This window comes from Artemia sp. Qi Xiang Cuo, chromosome 21, assembly GCF_049724085.1.
Source record: "Artemia sp. Qi Xiang Cuo chromosome 21, ASM4972408v1, whole genome shotgun sequence".
NCBI classification, from domain to species: Eukaryota; Metazoa; Arthropoda; class Branchiopoda; order Anostraca; family Artemiidae; genus Artemia; species Artemia sp. Qi Xiang Cuo.
In genome coordinates, this window is record NC_142814.1 from 27,853,409 (window position 1) to 27,875,029 (window position 21,621).

The following is a 21,621-nucleotide window of genomic DNA, read 5'->3' on the forward strand; positions in this document are numbered from 1 at the left end:
AGTTGGATTCAAAGTAGAGGTAATATACCCTTGCTCTGCTCTTCGTCAGTTAATCATTTCTCATCATCAGGAAGTGAGTTAAGGCCTTTTTTCACTCATCAATTGTTTATTTAATTTCTGTTCGTTTTAAGTTTCATTTATACTTTTATAAAAAACTATTTTTTTCATTTTAAGCTTCATTTTCATATTCAATCCAAGCATTACTCGCTTTAAAATCTGTTTATTCATTTATATTATTAATTGTTGTATGTTTTTTGCTATGATTATTTGTTTAATTTCTGCTCGTTTTGGGTTTCATTTATTCTTTAATAGTAATTTCTGGTCGTTTTGAGTTTTAATTTTAACAGGTATTCATATCTCCAGAGCTTAAGTTTAAAATTGCCTTTACTTTTCTTTGAAAAACTTATTTTTCGGAAAGTTTTTTTTAATTAATGTGAAAAAATGTCGATACTCATGTCAGTGTAATTAAAATAGGAGCAGCGGATTTTTTTTCACGGGGGAAAAATAGATTACTCAGAAAATGTGAAACTTCCTCATTATTCAAAAGCGTAATATAATTGTAACATAAATTCAAAAACGTAACAATCATGTAACGTTTTTAGGACCGTAACGTAAAACGTACCGTTTTATTTAAAACGTACCAAAATGGTACGAACCTAACCTTGATGGCAACCCTGCTTCTGAGATGAGATGCCTCCTTGACAATGCTAGAATCAAACACACTGACCAAATCTTTGTAAATTGTTTAGTGCCATCTACTTAAAGTAAAGTGTTTTATTTCCATGATCTAAAGAAATAGAAACCATTTTAATACCTGTAAAGTTGGATTCAAAGTAGAGGTAATATACCCTTGCTCTGCTTTTCGTCAGTTAATCATTTCTCCTCATCAGGAGGTGAGTTAAGGCCTGTTTTTTGACTCATCAATGTGCTAAGATCTTGCATCTTTTGTCGTTTTTATGCAAACATCTTTCATCATTCTGCTCTGATCAGTGGTCTTAGAATCACTAAGATCTTACATCTTTCTGCAAAGATTATCGTTTTTTAACTCATCTTTGTTCTAATATCTTACACCTCACTGATGTTAGCAAAAAGTGTGAAGACCGCCACTGTTCTGCCATATAGAAAAATGATGAGAGAACTTTGATGATATACTCATCATATTTCTCAGACCGCTGATCAGAGCAGAATGATGAAAGACGTTTGCACAAAAACGACCAAAGATGTAAGATGTTTGTTCAAAGAATTCCATTTTAAGCGTTTTCTGACAAAAGATGTAAGATCATAGCACATTGATGAGTGAAAAAACAGGCCTTATGGAAATAAACAATGAACTCCCAAATTTAAAACAGTTGTATGTGATTCATATGAAATAAATAAACTTATACACAACTATCATCATCAAGTTAGAGGCTATACAGAAATATCAGTCTATATATCATCAAAGTTCTCTCATCATTTTCCTATATAGTAGAACAGTGGTGTTCTTCACACTTTTTGCTAACATTAGTAAGCTGTAAGATTTTAGAACAAAGATGAGTTAAAAAACAATAATCTTTGCAGAAAGATGCAAGATCTTAGTGCTAAAAAATGGCCCTATTACCTCTATGTTGCTTGAATTAGCTTGCTTTTATACCAAGTCAGTCTAAAGCTTAGGGTAAATTTGCAGTGGGACTTATAATTTAGCTAAGATGAAAGTGAACACATCATTTGATGGCTTTTTATGCTCCTTCATAATTCAATACTTGCTTCTAGGGCTAATTGCACCTTGAACCCTCAAAGGAGCCCCAAGGGTATTTTGTATGAATAATGAAAGAGCATAACAAAACATCAAATGATTTTTTCACTTTCATCCTAGCTAAATTATATGGCTGGCTGCAAATTTACCAGCCCCCCAACCCTAATGTGCAAATATCTACCCTGAATTGTCTACAGCAAAGTTTGAAAAATTCATTGCTATTTTTGTCAATAGCATTCAAAAACTTGAAATGGTTGGAAAACACTTTAAAGGGAAAATTCTACTTTAGCTACTTTTGGCTATCTTGGGATGGGGTTAGGTTAGGAAAATAAAACTTTCAGGGATGGGTCTACAGGCTAAAGTATGTCCCGGGAAGGTATTTTGAAGCACCTACCTCCACTCCTCCTCCCTCTAGAGGGTCCTGACATTTGATGACCTTTAAAAACCTGTGTGTTATAAAAGTGAAACCTTGTGAAACAGATCTTCTGCTGAAATGAAGTAGCCTACAACAAAATCGTTTTCAGCTTCACAACTTTGCTCAATCCCAATTTATAAGGTTTTAAAGATATGTAAAAACATTTCCTAAATTTTGAAAAAAAGCATTGATATGACTTAAAATTCTACTCAAATAAAAAGAATTACATTTCAGAGCTAAAACCAGAGAGAAAGAAACTGATAAGTGAAAATTAAGGTAAAATGTTGTTTTGTCAAAATTTCAATAGGTATAGACCTGTCATGTAGGCAAATTTCAGGACCCCCTAGAGGGAGAACGAGTGGAAATAGGTACTTCAAAATACTTCCGCAGGACATACTTTAGTCTGTAGATCCATCCTTGAAAGTTTCATTTTCCTAACCTAACCCCTTTCCAAGATAGCCAAAAGTAGTTAAAGTAGAATTTAACCGAGTTGCCTAATAAATGAGGTTTGAATTGTTATAACTAAGTATCTTTGAATATACTACTCTGGAACAACCTATTTATAAACTAGTGATATGATTTTAAACACTTTAATAACTTAACTAGGGTAAAAAAACAGTATCCAATCCAAAGCAATATTGAGCAAAATTATGTAAAACTATAACCATTACCTTAAACCTTAAATTGCACTTGCTAGCAATAGGATGAATCCTGTGTCCACCATCACCTATCTTGTTACCAAAGAGGAATTAAGTAGAATTGTAGGTAAATTTTTACCAAATCATATTATTGACTTACAAATAAAGTGAATATACTAATAGATGCCTTTTTTATGCTCTTTCCAAATATAATAATCATTTTTGTCAGAAATGAATTTTACCCCCACCCCCTATATATACCAATTTAGGGTATGTTTTCACATTAGGGGGGGGGGCAAATTTTATTTCTGATGTAAATGGGAGGTAAGTTTAAACATTACTCTTCACCCCCCTATTGTGCAAATATATATCCATAATTGTTATATATACGGTGGGGTTTAAATTCATTTCTGACAAAAATGATTATTATATTTGGAAAGAGTCTAAAAAAGGGCATCAAGTGGTGTATTCACTTTATTTGTAAGTCAATAATATGATTTGGTAAAAATTCACCCAAAAATGAAATACCTTTGGGGCCCTTTTAAGGGCTCAAGATGCAATTAGCCCCATGAGCAATTATTGAATTTTGAAAGAGCATAAAAAAAGGCATTAAATGATGTTTTCACTTTCATCTTAGCTAAATTAGATGTCCTAATGGAAATTTACCCAGCTTAGATCTTGCTTGTTTTGACTCTGGGTCCTGAATTGACCTTTTTGTGGACCAATTTGCCAAAATTGATAGCTAGGACTTAAGTTATTTAGGTATAAATGTATAACCATACCAGATCATAAGGAGACATGTTGAGAAAACAATTCTTACTTCATAATATGCAAAATTATCCTAGTTAATATATTTTCCAGGGGGAGCACCTTTACCCTCACTATTTTCACTGTTGTAAATTTTTTTTAACAAAATTGTGAAAATAAATAGATTTCACTGCATTTATCCATTTTCAAATAGTCTATATATGAAATTTAAACACCATCACTGCCATCTACCAAAAAGATACAAATATGCAAGTATTCATAAATTAAGGTTACATTAGGTTAGGTATGGTTAGATTAGCTAGATGGCTCTTGGGTGTTTGTTTTTTAAACAATTTTCAAGACTTGGAGAATAGTCATAAAAATGAAAAATGCAGTTGAAAAACTGGAAAAACAAGGAAAATAGTGAGGGTAAAAGGTGCTCCCCCTGGAAAATATGTTAACTAGGATAATTTTGCAGATTATGAATTAAGAATTGTTTTCTTGACATGTCTCCTTATGACCTGTTGTGGTCATACATTTATTACTGTTATTTTACACTAAGTCAGGACTTTATTGGATTTTCCTTCAAGTGCTGACCTAACATGTTTGTAGACTAAATCAGCACTTGCCACTTGACCCATTTTTGCACTTAGTCTCCAAAATTCTACAGCTTTGACTTGTTATTGCACTAAGTCAGGACATAGGTTGCTTTGCCCTGCATTGCAAAGCAACCAGCAATCAATTTATTTCACATCTATCCATATCTGACCTGGTGTCCAAAATGAGTTCCAATGAGTACTCAACTGTCTTTTTGTTTGGAGATTTGAATATGCCTGATGTTGATTGGGTTGAAGGAATAGGATACCCCCCTGAAAGTAGCCCATCCTGTGTCACAGCAAATTCCCTTTCTGACAACCTACTGATACAAATTGTTGACCAACCAACATAATTCAGGCACCAACAACAACCCTCCTCACTTGACTTATCTATCACAAATGATTCTGAACGAGTTCTCTTTATTTTTTCCAATCCTGCTCTCGGAAGCAGTGACCATGCCTGTATCTTGACTGAGATACAGATAAATAATAATAAGAAGAAGATGAAAAAGAAATTCTTTACGGACTATGAGCAGATAAGGCAGGACATATCTAGGATTAAGTGGGAGGATATAGTCAATAGTGGGGACATTGAAAACGTTTAAGGAAACGTTAGGAAACGTTTAAGGTAACAGTCTTAGATGCTGAAAAGAAAAACACCCAAGAATATTGGTGTCTACTGCCTAAAACACTCCCTTACCTGCCAAAGGAAGTAAAAAGAGCAATGAAGAAAAAGAAAAGAGCTTGGGCCAAGTATGTAAAATGTAAATGTGATAACCACCATGACAGGTTTAAGAAATGTAGAAACAGACTAAGAAATTTGACTCAGAAGGTTATGAGGGACCACAAAGATGCAATTGCAGCTAACTCAAAACAGAACCCAAAGATGTTTTGGCAACATGTCTCTGCAGCTAACCCGTCTAGACAAGATGTCCCAGATCTAATGAGAGAGGATGGTAAAAAAAATTCAGGTACAAAAGAAAAAGCATACCTCCTGAATTCCAGTTTTAGTACCAATTTCTCTGCCCTACCCACAGCCAACATACCACCTCCTCTACCAGAAAAACTAATCCCAGAACCAATGGTCATGCCAATTATTTGTAAAGAGGACATTAAGAAGAGGCTAAAAAAAACTTGAGGCTCACAAAGCTGCTGGACCTGATAACCTACACCCAAGACTGTTAAAAGAAACTGCTGAATACTTTGCCAAACCAATTGCTATGATGTTTAAGATGTCTCTCACTTCCAAAATACTTCCAAATGATTAGAAGCAAGCCAACATCAAGCCAATACACAAGAAAGGGAGAAGGGATCTTGCTAGTAACTATTGACCTATAAGTCTCCCATCAGTTGTATGTAAAGTACTTGAGGGTATCATAAACAATGCACTGGTCTCCCACCTTGAGAAAAACCAATTGCTTAGCAAAAGCCAACATGATTTTTGAAAAGGCCACTCAATTGATACTAATCTAAGGGAGTTATATGATTTTGTGACTAGACTCTTGGATACTGGTCAGCCAGTGGATGTCATATTGCTCAACCAAGCCAAAGCATTTGACAAAGTTCAACACCAACTACTAATTTTGAAATTAAAGGCATATGGAGTGCATGAAGATATAGTAGCTTGGATAGAAGCCTTTTAATAGACTGCGATCAGAGGGTGTTGGTGTAAAACTGCAATAGCAATGCTGTCTATTCTGAACTGCAACCAGTAACAAGCAGAATGCCACAGGGCACCATTCTGGGACCCGCATTATTCTGTATGTACATCAATGACTGTACAACGAACCTGAAGAATCCTTTGATGCTATATGCTGATGACTGCAAGCTCCTAGGACTGGGCCGGAACAACCTAAATCTGTCAACTAATGCCTTAAAATGTAAAGTTCTACATCTTGGACTCAATAATCCAAAACTTGCATATCACATAGGAGACGCCCAGCTTGAGGCAGTCAATGAGGAGAAGGACCTGGGGGTTATTGTTGACAGTGAGCTGAAGTTTCACTGCCACACACGAGCTCAAGTTGCAAAAGCAAACCAAGCCCTTGGCCTCATAAAGCAAATATTTACCACCAGGAAGTTGGGAGTGATTACTAAGCTGTACAAAGCCATGGTCCATCCTCACCTGGAATTTGGCATGACCCTAGCCTCTCTGTACTATAAGATGAATGTGAAAGTAATTGAGAGTGTCCAAAGAAGAGCAACTAAGCTTATCTCTGCATTCCAGGACAAATCTTACAAGGAATGTCTCACCTTACTCAAACTCCCTACCTTAGTATACTGTAGGAAAAGAGGAGACATAATAACAACTTGTAAGCTGCTTGAAAATGACCTATTAAGTCATATCTTTTCCCCATCCTTCTCAACTATCACAAGAGGACACACCAAGAAGCTGCAGGCCCCCCGTTGCATCAAGCAAGAGCGCCAACAGTTCTTCTCAGTCTGTTCTGTCCCACTCTGGAACAGCCTATCCAAAGCCACCGTCCAATCTAAAACTCTAGATGCCTTCAAGAAAGGAGTTGATCAAGACTGGGCCAATGCTGAATGGGGGCTGAACTGGGATGTCAAATCATAACCTTGAAACACCAACAGCAAGATTTCTACAGGAAGCTCAACACCACCTTATCTTGCTGGACATGCGATTTAAGGTAATTGAAGGTAATTGCCAAAATTTTGGTAAGGTGTATATTAACAGACTATTTAGGCAGATAAGAAATAAACTTACCTCTATAGTCAGAACTGCATTCTGAATCCAAATTTAACATGCATTTGCATTGGAAATGAGATTAACCCCAACCCTATATATACCAATTCAGGGTATATATTTGCACATTACAGGGAGGGGAATAAATTTCATTTGTGATGAAAATGAATTTTAAATTTCGATTCAGGATGCAATTCTGAGTATAGAGGTAAGTTTTAACTTTGATAAAAGATAGAGAAAAAAAAAATCATTACATACATTACATTAATACAAACAAACTATTGTCAACAAATTATTGACCATGGATGATTAGACTTACTTTGAAAATATGATAGAGATTTATTAATGCTAATATTAGGGTCAGCTAGCTTATACAAATGAATTATTTTATGGTTTCTTGTCTAGGGGGCAAATGTAAAAGATATTTAGCAAATCAAAGAAGATTGATCATAGGTGCTTTTTATCTGTAACTGTAAAGAATTTTCTGGAAAGGAGCAATGTAAACCAGATGTGGAAGGGCTGTGGCATTGTAAATGGATGCTAGAAGGTAATGGTTGAAGTGTAGTTTACTTTTTATGATTCCAGCATAAGAAATGGTAATTTTACACTCAATGTGAGAAATCAGCAAATGACGTGTGTGGCCTATAGATGTGCCAATTGGAAGGCCCAGGTATGTAATATGGTTTGCAGGTTTAACAAGAGAACCATCCAGATTTAGAAGAGAAGTAGAGGGATTTCGCCAATTGAAAAGGATAACTTCGGATTTCTCAGGATTAAAAGACAGCCTGATTTTTGAATATTCCTCTTTGAGGATTTTGAAATTCTGCCCAATGCACTGGATTGTACTGCTGAGATTCAAGATGTCATCAGCATAACAAATAAAAGACATACCAATTCTCCCAAGAATCCATGAAGGAAGACACTTTGCCTGAGCATCCAGACACTATTATTGAACAGAGTTGGGGAAGTGAAAGCTCCCTCTCTAGTCCCTTTCTTAATAAAGATGGGGTACTGAGGAATCACAAGCATATTCAAGGCATTCAAAGAGTTTGACCTCACATGAGAATTAATGCAATTATATTGTGATTGATGAAGAGCCAATTGCAGGGGAAAACAGGATGGGAATTTTAAACACACTCTTAGATTCCTATATAAAACTCTGAGAACAGGGACAACTGATGGGTTTATGCCTCGCCTTGCCATATGAAGAAGCATGGGCAAATGAATTAAGGAATCAAACACATGTTTAACGTCATGTCCAGCAAGGATCATACTTTCTCCCAAAGATTCAGCATTGGCAAGGGCAGTAAAAACTGCTGTAAGAGCATGAGAACAGCCAAGATTAGCCTGAAAATCAAACTGATATGGGGGAACATAACATTTCTGTCTTAACTCATCAAGAAAAAGGAACTCAAAAAGTTTGCATATCATAGTAGAGATGGTGATGGGATGGAAAGAGCAACATTGCAGCTTGGATTTTCCTTTTTTGGGAATTGGAATCAGATCACCAATGCAGAACAAGGAAGGAACAATACCTGTAACAAATATCATTTGCATGAGAAGGCTGAGATGACGCACCAATAGATAACTTCCATTAATGATGTGTAGAGTGCTCACTTTATCTATCCCACAAGATACTTTCTTTTTAAGTTGGGATATGGCTTTTATGACAGCGTCACAAGTAACAACAAAATCAAGGTCAGGAGATTCATCAATAAAGTTGCAGAGCTTGTCACAAAATTGTGACTCTAAAACAGGATCAGGCTCAGAAAATTCATTTGAAAAATGGGATATCCATTTGGACAAAGGAATGTCATTTGGATCTGGCAAATTGGAGTAGATAGTACAAGGTAATAGCTTCAGTAGATCAGGTGAATTCCTGACCTTCTCGGAATAAAGTGTATTTGCACATTAGGGGGGTGTGGGTAAAGTTTATTTCTGATGCAAATGAGAGGTAAGTTTAAACTTTCCCCCCAACCTCCCTAATGTGCAAACATATACCCTGAATTGGTATATATAGGGGTGGGGGTAAAATGCATTTGTAGTAAAAAGGTATTGAGTGGTATGTTCACTTTATTTGTAAGTCAATAACATGAACAGCAAAATATTTACCAAGGTTATAATACCAAGTAATTTCCATAACAAGGTAATATTCCGTAACCTTTAACAAGGAGATAGTACAAGGTAATAGCTTCCACAGTAGATCAGGTGAATTCCTGACCTTCTCAGAATAAAGTGTGTTTGCACATTCGGGGGGGGGGGTGGCAAAGTTTATTTCTGATGCAAATGAGAGGTAAGTTTAAATTTTACCCCCACCCTCCCTAATGTGCAAATATATACCCTGAGTTGGTATATATAGGGGTGGGAGTAAAATTCATTTGCAGAAAAGAGGTATTGAGTAAATGAATTTTTAATTAGTAAATGCATTTACTTTTTGCAGTAAATGAATTTGATTTGCATTTCTTTTTCCTACCCTTTGCATGGGCTATGTAATCAAAATTAATTGATGAGGTAATTTATATAAATATTGGGTAAAGGACAACTTTAGTGTGTCTGGGGTTAACTCTATTGTGGAAAGCGTGACAATGGAAAAAAATTGTGTTATGTTTATTGATTCAGGGCATTACTGTGCTCTTTGATTTATGGATTAAATTCTCGAACGAATGACAATTGAGTAGGTGGAAGGGTTGGCAGAGGGGCTGTTTTCCTTAGGGGGAATTTTCTCCAAAGCAGGAGGAGTTATCTGAGGAAATTTTCTTTGAATTTCATTTCTTCTGAGACTACAGGAGCATATGATAGGTAAGCTAGATATTAAATGTAGCCTACTTCATAAATAATAAATTTGCAGCTCAGAAAATGACAAATATCCAATGTGAGTAAGAAAGATGAGCTCTTGGGTCTTTCCTGCTGACTAATCTTATTGCTTAGGCTATGGAAGAACATGGTATCAGGGAAGGTAAAACTCTCCTAGACATAGACTATGCCTATGACTTGAGTATACTAAATAGAAATGTTATAAAAAAAATGAATCTTTGAAGATTTTGAGAGTTCATTTTTAAAAGGATAGGCTAACATTATGTTCAGAAGACTAAGTTGCTGAAATTAGAAAAAAAAGAAGGTGAAACTAGGTAAGGAGAAAATCGGTCTAATGGATAGCTTCACTTATCTGGATAGTATAATCAATAAACAAGATGGATACAGCAAAGATGTGAAAAGTAGAAAATTCAAGGTGCATTTTGTTTTGGTTTTTATTTTTTATTGTTGAAAAAAGTTGAGAATAGAAAGATATGTCTGAAAAATAACATCAGAATAATGGAAGCCATAATAGGCCTACTGAAAGTGGTTAAGTATGGCTCTGATATGGAGTGTTTCAGAGGTTCCAGGAAGACTTGTTAATGTTTCCCAGGGGAATTGTCAAACGATAGTCTTGTTTGACTTGTTTTGTTTGACTGATTATCTATCAAACAATAAACTATGTGCAACATATGGCTAAATCCCACTTTCTAGGGTTATAATGAAAGAAAGGTTAAGATTACCAGGCCATGTTTTACCAATAAAGAATGACAGATTGTCAAGGATTGTGTTTTTTATCATCCATCTGGGGCCAAATAAAATGTAAGTTATCCCTGAATGAGGTGGGAAGTGGTTATAAGGAGGGATTTGAAGGAGCTACATAGAAGGGGATAGGGGTGGAGCCATGAATAAATTGGGATGGAGGATGAGCATACTCAGCTGTGTTGGCCTCAAGAGGCTTGGTACTATACTGGGCTGTTACTTAGTAGTAATAGTAATCTCAAAGGGGCTACACATAGGAAATTTCAATTCAACCTTTGATTTTGAGGTTTTGAAACACCTTATTCATTTAAATCATACAAAGAAAACGCTTGAAGAACATTACGCAACAAAGATAATTTACTTTGTTTTTTTTCTGTGCATAAAAGCTTAAAAGTTGTTTATATGGACATATTGATCCTCTGTGATTACATTCTATGTACCTTAGGACTTTTTCATCTACAATGGAAATCTTGGCTGTAACTTTGTAAATGGTTTGCTAAATGAATTACAGATTACTTGTTTGGAAAGATGTCTCAATATTAAACAGTTTGTGATAACAAACTGTAAGGAAGGATCACTGCAGCTAAGTGGTAACCAAAACTCTAAAAAATGAAGTTTTGATATCAGTAGACATATCAAAAGAATTGGCTTTTGTATGCTGATTCCAAATATAGAAGATTGAATAAGTTTAAGGTTACCCATGAAAAGCTACAAGCATGAGAAAATTTGCTTGATTCTCGAAAATGGAGAAACACTCCCTAGAAGTCAAGTAATCTTAATGAAAATCATACCATCAGGTTCAGCATATCAGAGAACCCTACTGTAGAGGTGTCAAGCTCTCATCTGAAAAAATGCAGATTTTTTTCCCCAGAAGAAAGATCATGGATGCGTTTTTAATTGTTTGTTTTTTCCCCGGGGTGATTGTATTGAGCCAATGGTCCTATAATATCAGGAGAGAGCTCATCTGAAATAAAATTAAAAGTTATAGTGCCCTTTTTAAGTGACTACAAAAAATGGAGGATAGTTTGCCCTCCCCTTGATAGTGTTTATGTCGATTTTTGTAAGGCATTTAAGATGGTTTCAATACCTCTACTGTTGAAAACAATGCCAAAATTATGGGATTGGGTTTAGAACTCTGGCTTGGATTACATATTACCTAACAGATAGGTCACTGAATGTTAGGGTTGAGACCTTATCTAGCCAGTGTAGTGTTTTGAGTGGAGTCCCTCAGGGTAGTTGCTTGGGACCAGTTTTGTTTTGTATATTTATAAATGATTTGCCACAGGTAATTCAACATAGTAAAATCAGAATGTTTGCAGATGAGGTAAAGCTTTATTTGGGTGTATCTTCCCCAGTTAATATGGCTCTTCTACAGGATGGCTTAACTATGTTAGTTAATTGGTTTAATTTAAATTCAATGATTATCAATCAGGGAAAATGCCATCTGGTGAATTATCTAGTGAATGCAGTAGCATACCAATATTCTATTGGTGATATGTTCTGTTGATTCCATCAGGAACCTTGGTATTGTTTTTGATGATCAATTGGGGTTGATAAACTCTGATTCACAGCTTATTGAGAAAGTGTCAAAATGGGCATCAAAATTTGTCCCTTATTGTAGGTACTTGCCTTATGAGTGTAGACTAATATGTTTGAGCCTACCATCTTTGCAATTCAGGAGTGATAGATTAGACTTAGCTAATACATTTCGAATTATTAAAAGTGTTGATAATTAATCTTTTAGTAATTTCTTTCAGTTTAGCCATTATTTGCCACATGGCAGAACTCATTAAAATTGTATCTGAAAAGGATTTTAAGAAAGGTTGGACAGGGTTCTTTTGTAAATTGGTCTATTAAATCATGGAACATGTTCCCTGCCCATATTGCCTCAAAAAATAATGTTTAGTTTTTAAAACAGCTTTGGTTGGAACTTCTTTTTATGAAGGACAGTATGTAGAACCGTAATCTTTATGACATTTGTATGATTTGTTTTACTCAGTGCCCCTAAAATGAATTTCTTGAATTTGTCTCTTTGTGCATTTTGGTATATTTGCTTATTTTTGTAATGTATTCAACCTATGGAGTTTATTTGTTATTTGTGGTATTAATCAATACCCAGGGGTCCAATTCATGTTTATTGTCATTTTGTAACAAGACAAGCCTATGGCTTACTCTGTTTTATAGTTTTTTTTTGTTTTTTTTTTTTTTGTTTAAAATAAAAATAAACTATCCTCACATGTGGCTTAAATGCATGCCTAATTTTAGAATTTTTCGATTCTTATTTTTTCAATGTTGTTGAAATCAACAATTTAAAAAGATACAGTTTCATTTTACAAAAAAAAAATTAGAAATAAAAAATGTTTGTTTTAGCATTAGCTCTTGCCCCTCCTAGACTTTGATTTTCTTCTTTTTTTTGTATTTTCATTGAAAGTGGCTTTTCTTGGAATTGCTATTGAAAAAACCACAAAACTGCTCCCCCCCATAGGTTTTGAAAAATACATTCCCCCCTAATTTCTGTGAGCTGACAAAACTAGTTTTGAGTTGTATTTTTATCTTGCCAACTAAAAGTAATAGTCTGTGTATTTGAAGGTTAAAAAGATGTCATGAAGAAAATACCTGGAATGGCTGGGATGAAGGCTAAGCTTGGATTAGGGTCATCTGCAAAAAAGATTGACTCTCCGCATGCCAAGTATACTCATGGAGGTCTATTATTGAGCTGCTCTCTTTGTAATATCTCGATTAAAAGTGAATTGTTTTGGACTGCACACATAAGTGGAAGACAGCATAGAGAAAATTTTGTGAAGTTCCAGAAACAAAAAAGTTCAAGTGAAACTGCATTAGGTGTTAAAAGGAAAGCTGACTTTGATGACAGGCCTGCTGTCAAAAGGAAAGGTAAAATACAATTGGGTTAAATAGTCAGTTTAATAGATAAACTAAGACGCTAAAGGGAAGCTGGAACATGTCTATTTTGTTGTCACTTTGATTCTACTTAATGTCAGCTAAAAAAAAAAAAAAAAAAAAAAAAAAAAAAAAAAAAAAAAAAAAAAAAAAAAATCTCCATCAGACTCAACAGTCAATAGGTATGGAGGTACAGAAAAAAAAGTCTTGAAACCGTTGTAAGGGACAGGAGTAGGAATTCTTCATGTGCAACTTAGTATTTTAGAATCAGGTAAACTGTTCATAATGCTTGGGTAGTAGAGGGTCCAACTGAATCATAAGTTGGCCATGTGTGATTTTAATGGAATCATAGAATACATATTTATTTTTGGAAAATGAATATTCCAATGACCTCTATCATTCTTCATATATTTTGAAAGGTTTACAAATTCTTGTGTTATTAAGGATTTTCTTTTAGGTTTCCACTTAAACCTTGCTTGTAATTTATTGTTGGAGTTTATTTTGGCTCAACTTATATGAAAACTAGAAGGAGCTGCTGCTTGGGTGCGTAGACAATTCTTAATTTTCATTAGAAAACTGCTAATTACAAGACCACTCTCAAATTAGAAGTTGTTGACCTAGGGTTCCATTGGATGGTGGTCCATTGGATGGTGGAATATGAACCAGTTGCCTCATTTTGGTTTTGCCTATGGGTTAACCTTCAGGAGGAAAATGATGTATCCAAAATTTGAAAAATGCCTTTGAGACTAGGATGACTGTAAGGAGATATCATCTGTACTTTTACTTACTTTCCCAAAAATTGGTTATATCCCTTGCAAGACAAAGTCCTGACTTTGTCACTGCCGGCAATAAGCGCTCCATAATTATTACTGATTTGTGTTCAAATGAAACTTTCTAATTTAAATCCTACTGTAAAAAAGGTAGAGGCTTGTTCATGATATGAAAACTTTCAAAAATAAGTTTCAGCAATAGATTAGAGCATATTCGCTTTTTACTGAAGTCAAGTTTGTCTTTCCTTTAATATGAAATTTGTCTCTGGTCTCATCTGCAGCCAGTGAAGAAAAACAGAAATTTAGTTTCTTTTTTTTTGCTGGGGTGAGCTGGAATAAGCTCTATGCAGTACTTTTCTATTGCTCTGTATACGGTATCCTATTCTTAAATTTCTTTATTTTGTTTTTCAGAAACTTTACCTGAAGATTTCTTTGATAAATCTGATTCAAGTACGAAACCGGCGTCATCTTTTGTGAAACCAAAATCTATTCTGAAAAATAAGCCAACTGCAGTGCAAGATAGTAAGCTAGCAACGACATCTATGCCCGCGCTAGGTAAGTTATATTGAAATCGTTAAAATTTAAGTTAGTATAGCAGTAGAAGTAACATAAACGTGAAGGTCACTGTAGAGATAATATACAGTAGCGACTTCTTTTTCCAAACGTGACACATATTTCATACCGCGCGTAAAGATAAGGATAAGCCAAATATCAGATGGTCTCTGCTCAAGAATTTTAAAATACTCAACTTTTTAAGGAAGAAGATACACCAATAAAGAATTTGGAATTTTAGGCTTTGAGGATAGGGAAATGTCAACATTAAAACAAAGATATTTTCTGGCTTTAGTTGTAAATTGTTTCATAAAAATTTTTGATTTGGTTTGTTGTTTTGAAATGAGTGGCCATGCCACGTTTTTCAACTGTGTCAAACGTGAAACCTTTACGCTCTAAAATTAATCATATTTGACATCAATCATCAAGATAAGTATGTTTTAGCAACATCAGACTTGCAGTTACCCTAATCTGTCAGTCCATTTGAAATAGCTTCTTTTTTGCAGGAGCATGCAGTAAATTCCTTTTATATCAGTCGTTTCTGGTACTGAGGACAGAGTAATTTTGTGGTTTTATAGATCCATATAATTCCAGTTTTAAAATGTTTGTTATGCATATGAATTTATTATATCCCTTTTAAGATTGTGACTAATTCTGACGATTTCAAATTGTTGCAAGACATGCTTTTGAGACGTAAAATGAAGCTTTTTTGGCCAATGATGATTTCTGTCTTCTTGCTGTCCTGCTCGTTCATGCAAGAACTTTGCCTTCCTCTGTGTTCAATATTTTACATCTTACTTGTATTGAACATTGTTTGGAAGTAATTTCTTTTAGAGTTGGGGTCTTAGTAGCTTTAAAACTGTCACTTATGTATGTCAGCTTCACTGAACAAATGCCATAGTTTTGACGTTACTTAGATGATGTTTTCTATTTCACTAAGCCCTTCGAAACTTCTTCTGAAGATACGTATGTATCTTGTTAGTAGTTTCAGATCATTTTGCGTTGAAATTTGGCTTTCCTACCAAGGAATAAGATGGATATTTTGACATTTCTAGAAAGCAAAAATTGAAACAAAGAAAAACAATTGGGACGTATCCTTAGCGTCAAACATGGCAATGCTCTTCATTTTTCATTTGGAGCGTTAGTGTTTTGATAAAGAGATAAGATTAGAAAGGATCCAAAATTGCATGCAAAATTTTAGATAAAATGTATGTTTTTTCTTAGTTTCAATACTTTACTTATAAACATTATACAAGGCAAGGGTCAGGATTAACTGAACCTGGGGAAGGATGTCTTCATTTTTAACATTTGTTTCGTGTACTATGCTTTTCGTAGAAAAAAAATTCGTTGCTCAAAACCATTTTAAAAAAAATCTATTTTTCTAAAAAAAAAATGTACCAGAGGTTGGCTATCATACGCTAGCACCACACAGGAGCGTAGCGGCCTAGGGAGAGTCCCTCAACCTCCTCCCCCTACACACACACACACACACACACTGGTTTGCAGGTTCCCATGGAATAATTAAAAATGATGGTTCTTCATATTTCTCCTGAACTTCACCATAAGGTTTGGACTTCAGTGCATCTATGTTCTGACCCCAATCCGAAGAGTTGATTTTGATGGACCGATATTGGCTATATTGTATCATTTTAATTTGGTGCTTCACAAGCCGAGATGATGAAGTTCACTTTTGGCATTTCTTTGGATTTTAGCGTCAAAGCAGTTGATTGATTTTTAATTACAGCCTTAAAGATAATCCCTAAAAACAAGAATTAACTTCATAGTACCAACAGTAGCGAATAATATATTTTGACTGTGAAATGTAAAATAATTTCTTAAGCCAGTTTTCCGAATTTTTAATAAAATCTACTAGAGTAATTTTTTTATTGAAGAACATAAATGAAGGCAAAAATTCTGGATAGTCTCCCCTCTCATTGATACATATGTGAAAAAAAACAAGCTATATCTTCTGATTGAATATCTTCCACTATTTTATCATGGAATTGATTAAATTCCCTTCTTAACCTGTCAAATTAAGATGGGAAGATGAATCTAAAATTAGGCTCTTTAGATAGAATGAATGCTAAAAAAAGGGATGATGCTATTTTTTTGAAGTTTATTTACCGCTCCCCTGACAAGTATTTTCACTTCAGGAATTTTAAGGAGAAAAATATGCTTCCCAAAATGTAACCACTTTAGAAAATTGTTTAAAGAAAATGGATGAAAAAAAGGGCTAAAGAGGGGAAATAACTTGCTTGTCTTAAATTTATGAGGTATATGTTCTTGCATTCTGGGAATGTCACAGGTGTTAGTCTGCCTTATTTCATATTAGGAAAACCATATTTCACTTAGAAATGATTTGAAAGTACTGACATAATAGATTTATTCTAAGAAAAAGGAATAGCTTCCTCTTCCGGAGTACATTCCACTTTCTATGCTTGATGTTTATCAACAGCAAAGAAAAGCATGCTGCTCATAAACCATTAATTCTTTTTTTTTTTTCTAACAAGAGAGGCTGAAGCTTTGTCTTATAGCTTTTTTCTATTTTTTTTTGTTTTTGTTTATTTTAAACGGGCCATTCAGGAGCTAAATAGATGCATATAAATAAATTTAACGATTTCAGTGCTAGAGGGCTCGATCGATTGTAACTTTTCACTTCCTATACAGAAGATAACTATAAATATCTTTCTTTTTTTTCACTAGGACTTCTTGACTCAATATCATCACAACTATCTTTAAGGGGCTATTAAAAAAAAAACAAAAAAAAAACACTATAAGATAGAAGTTTGGTTGATGAGATCATATATTGTTCTACTTACTGGTTTAGTAATTATTTATTGTAACAAGACATGTGTCCGGTAGGTTTCCCATGAATCGTACTGATGTGTGCTTATTGTGTTACACTGATGACGCGCTCTGAAATCCGATTTATTGACCTTCTAGTTCAAACCAAGGTTCACGCAGACATCGGCCTGTGTTTCTATCAACCCAAAGCTCAGTTTCTTGTTTTTTTAACCTGCGTCGTTACCCAAAACCTCACTACACCTATAGTCTTCATTTGTAATCATTAAGTGGGATTTCAGACGCTGGATTCTACCTCAGACTCTGTCCAAGTTTCCCGCTCAGAATGGTTGAAAGTCCAAGGTATTTTCAAAAATAGGAAATTCACAATCATAATTGTCACCTAAATAGGTGTTTTCATTTCTAAAAATGTTGCCCGATATTTACTATTTTCAGCTTACAGCCATTCTGAGCGGGAAACTTGGACAGAGTCTGAGACAAAATCCAGCTTCTGAACGCCCACTAAGAGGGTGAAAGTTTTCTGGATCAAAACTTAAGCATGTCGGTGTCACTTACAGTGATTACTTGAGACGGTCAAAGCTACTCGTGGTTGAGCAAGTTATTTTCGGCTGTAGTGAGTTACACTAAACTGGTAGCCTACAAATTTTATATATATATTATGACAGGTTTTCTTTGTAGTTGTACTCCCGATTACCTACTAAATTTTCCAGTATGGCAATGGCTTACATATACAGAAAAGCTTTGATCGCTAGTTGAAGTTTATTGGATTCTCATAAAGACATTTGTGAATCTTCGCCAATTTGGCTTTTAAAACTTTTGAAGTACTCAGTGTGGCAAAATTTTTAGAGTATATCTGATCATAAAAAGTATGTATTGCATGGTATATTTTGTATACCATGAATGTTATTTTAGAACTGCCGAGAAACCTTCACTTCAGATTGGTTTACAAATGATGATCTATAGGTCGTAAAAAATTCATCGAACTCGAATCATATAAAAACTTTGAAACTTGTGGAAAACTGCTTATTTTGTGGAACTGTAAGTCTCTTTCTCCCCCAAGGCAAGAATTATACGGGGCTTTCTAAATTATACGTCATATTCACCAATCTAGTACGAGGCCCATATCTCTGCACATGCTAGAGCCTTTCTACGTTCTCCCAATCGACCGAAATCGGCAGCAGAAAAAAAAGGTAAAACCGAAGTTTTGTTCCCGCAACACAGCTAGACATGAATACAATCGATTTACTTTTAACAATTTGCTTAGTAGAAAAAAATCCTAGGTTTTATTAATGAAAACAAAAGTAATCTTCAGATACCCTATCGCAAAAAAAAACTGAAGTTTTAAGCACACCACTTTAGAAATGTCTCCGAAATAGTATGGCCTTCCGGAAAACGTCGTTGCGAAATCATGCATATTTTTTAAAATAGCATCTGTACCTTATGTGTAATGATTATTGAAGCACACTTTATATCTAAAACGCTCGAGATTGGAAAAATAAACTCATAAAAATCTTTACGGAAAAAATTTGGATATTAAAAAAAAAATCACATTTTTTATTTCAATTCACATAGTTATGCTAGCAAACTCTCCAAAAAATGAAAAAAATTATCCAAGACCCAAATATCTTGAAAACTCAACTTGAAAAAAAAAATAATGGAAAAACCGTGTCTGGTGGAGGACCTTTGATTGTATTTTTGATTTCGGCTTTTGCTTTGCTGTGGGTGCACAAAAAAACCTTATTGAGACAAGAATTTTGATTCCTCGTGTGAATTTATGAACAATCACTTGGGATACATAATTTACAATTAGCCTTACCACCTACCAATTAATGGAAATACTGGAAAAACTATCTTAGTTCTATATTTCATAACGCTGATCACAGATACATTCGCACAAGGATTTAAAATATAAGGAAAGATCAATTCTATTTATATCACTGCGTGAAAGATTCCTTCTTATAGGGGTAATTTCCAGCTACGCGAGGATCCTGAGAATGACACAGCTGATGTTGAGAAAATGGTTTCAAATTTTTGTTTTACGAGCTGTCAATTTTATTCAAGTCGATGGTGTTGTTCGTGCCGTTCGTGAGTTTTCGCCAGAATTTCGGCGAAATGGGGGGTTTCGCCAGAATTTTTTTGTGTACTTCCAGAAAGATGTTTGATCAAATTTTACAGTCTGCTATGGCCAGGATAATATTAAATACGAAGCATGTGCTTGTTAGAAAAAATTATATTAGATTTATACTTTGTAATTAGACAACTGTACAAATTATCATTTTGGTCATAGTTTAGCGGAGGAACGCAATAATCGTAGACAGAAAATTTGAAATATTCCTATGAAATTTAACGAAACTTGGTGATTTTTTTCTGCTACTTAAGATTAAGTCCGTTTTAGCAGTTCTTCTAATGCACAAATTTTTATATAGTCTTTGTTCAAAATTTAGAATGAATTTAGTATTTATTACTATTTGCCTCTTTTCGAAGGACACCGTAAATTTCAACCAGATATTGTAATTTTTTTTAATATTTTAGAGATAAGTAGTTGAGTGTGGTCAATGAAATTTTTAGAGATGCCAGGATTTAATATTTGAGCTGATTCCTAGAGTTTCATTCATCCAACTATACTATTCACTTTAAAATATCAGAGAGAGTTCATCCGGCAAGAAATACTTAACCCTATGTTGTAAGTGGTAACACTACCAGTGACACAAAAGGGAATTTTCTGGTATGTTTGGTGTACAGTTTAAATTTGTAAGCAATTCCTAGTGAGGTGGTCGCATATTTTTTCCATTCTCAAAAATAAGTGGAAATAATCATTTCTCTCATATATTCCTGCAAAATATTTATCTCATAGAGAAAACTGTATTCATTCAAACATCCTGTACTCAATTTTTAAAGTAATCTTTTGAAACGTGATCACAAGTCAAAAGAAGCCGAAGATGCGAAAGAACTGTGTCGAATATGTTGACAAACTCAAGGAAAACATGGAATTCTTTTTACCATCGCTCTGTTTTTTGTTGTTGTTTTTTTTTGGCCGCTAACGATTTCTGTATAATTGAATTTGTTCGGTTTAACTCGGTTGTTTACTTTTTGAGAAAATCAGGACTATTCTGTTTTCTGTTTTTCTTGAGATGGAAACATAAATGGGATCTTTTATGTTACTTACCTTTCAATATTACTTAACTTTGCTCTTCTTTCATTATCCTTAAATACTCTCTTACATTACCTTTCAACACCTCCCCAAACTCTTTTTTTCGTGCTCATTAAAACGAAAGGTATTTCATTCACAGGAAATGTATCCGTCAGTTTATCTAATGGCAAAGAAGCTATTGACACTGGAAAACCATCCAAATCAGTGGACACGACTCTCCCAGAAGGTTTCTTTGATGATCCAGTGCTTGATGCTAAGGTAATGCTTTTCACTGATAAAATCCCCATGGGAAGTTGATTAAGAAGTTTTTTTGCCATTAGAAGATGCTATAGTTTTTCGCTTTCAAAGAATCGTGTCTTTGAGAGAGAAAAAGACAAGCACAATGGCAAAAATTCACGAAACTGTAAAAGGATGGACGAAATGTAGCTAAAAGTCGAGGGGGTCGGTCGATTTTCAGTGACAATAAAAACATGATTTTTCAATGAAAATACCAGATAATGTATTTTTCAAAATTTGGGAGGGAGGGGAGTGGTAATAAATGCATCTTCTACCGTTTTAAACTTAAAATAAATAGAAATTAGCTTACACGCGATATGTTACTTCGCAGAACATCCTCATCCTTATTTAATGTAGTGTGAAACTTCAGAAATTTGAATTAATATGTCTGATTTTCCTTCTGATTTCTATGAAAGTGTCTGTATCTTTCTTGCAGTCCTTCCAGATATTGGAAGGGAACTGAGCCACCTACACAAAAATATATTTGGGAAAGGGGACAAAACAGGCAAATACTATGAACAATATTGAGATTTGGGGATGGCTAGACCTGAAGGAGGCCCAATCCCCACCCTATATGTGCATGCAGTGATCAAATGAAAAAGAAACAAGCTAGTTGATAAAGACTATAACAATTGATTCAATACTTAAGAGAACTGTATGTTTAATACGTTTTATCCTTTCTTATCAGAAACCTATAACACAAATATTAACTATTCAAGAGTCTCGGGCCTCCGTTGTGTAATTAAGGTCTTAAGTACCCCATCTGTTAAAGCTTATGAATC

The 21,621-nt window shown here is 34.5% G+C and overlaps 1 protein-coding gene across 3 annotated transcripts in view; it reads left to right on the plus strand.

Moving 5' to 3' along the window:
- The first annotated feature begins 707 nt into the window (after nucleotides 1-707).
- LOC148939406 (zinc finger protein 830) overlaps nucleotides 708-21,621 on the plus strand; it is a 64,616-nt gene continuing 43,702 nt past the window's right edge. The window contains exons 1-4 of one of the 3 annotated variants that reach the window (XM_089106650.1): nucleotides 708-839; nucleotides 12,980-13,282; nucleotides 14,470-14,613; nucleotides 20,703-20,821. In XM_089106650.1, coding sequence (XP_088962776.1) covers nucleotides 12,994-13,282; nucleotides 14,470-14,613; nucleotides 20,703-20,821 — 552 coding nt within the window. In that variant the 5' untranslated portion in view covers nucleotides 708-839; nucleotides 12,980-12,993. Of the gene's footprint in view, nucleotides 894-12,979; nucleotides 13,283-14,469; nucleotides 14,614-20,702; nucleotides 20,822-21,621 lie in introns of all 3 variants that reach the window. The other 2 variants (XM_089106652.1, XM_089106651.1) reach the window with 2 other exon arrangements.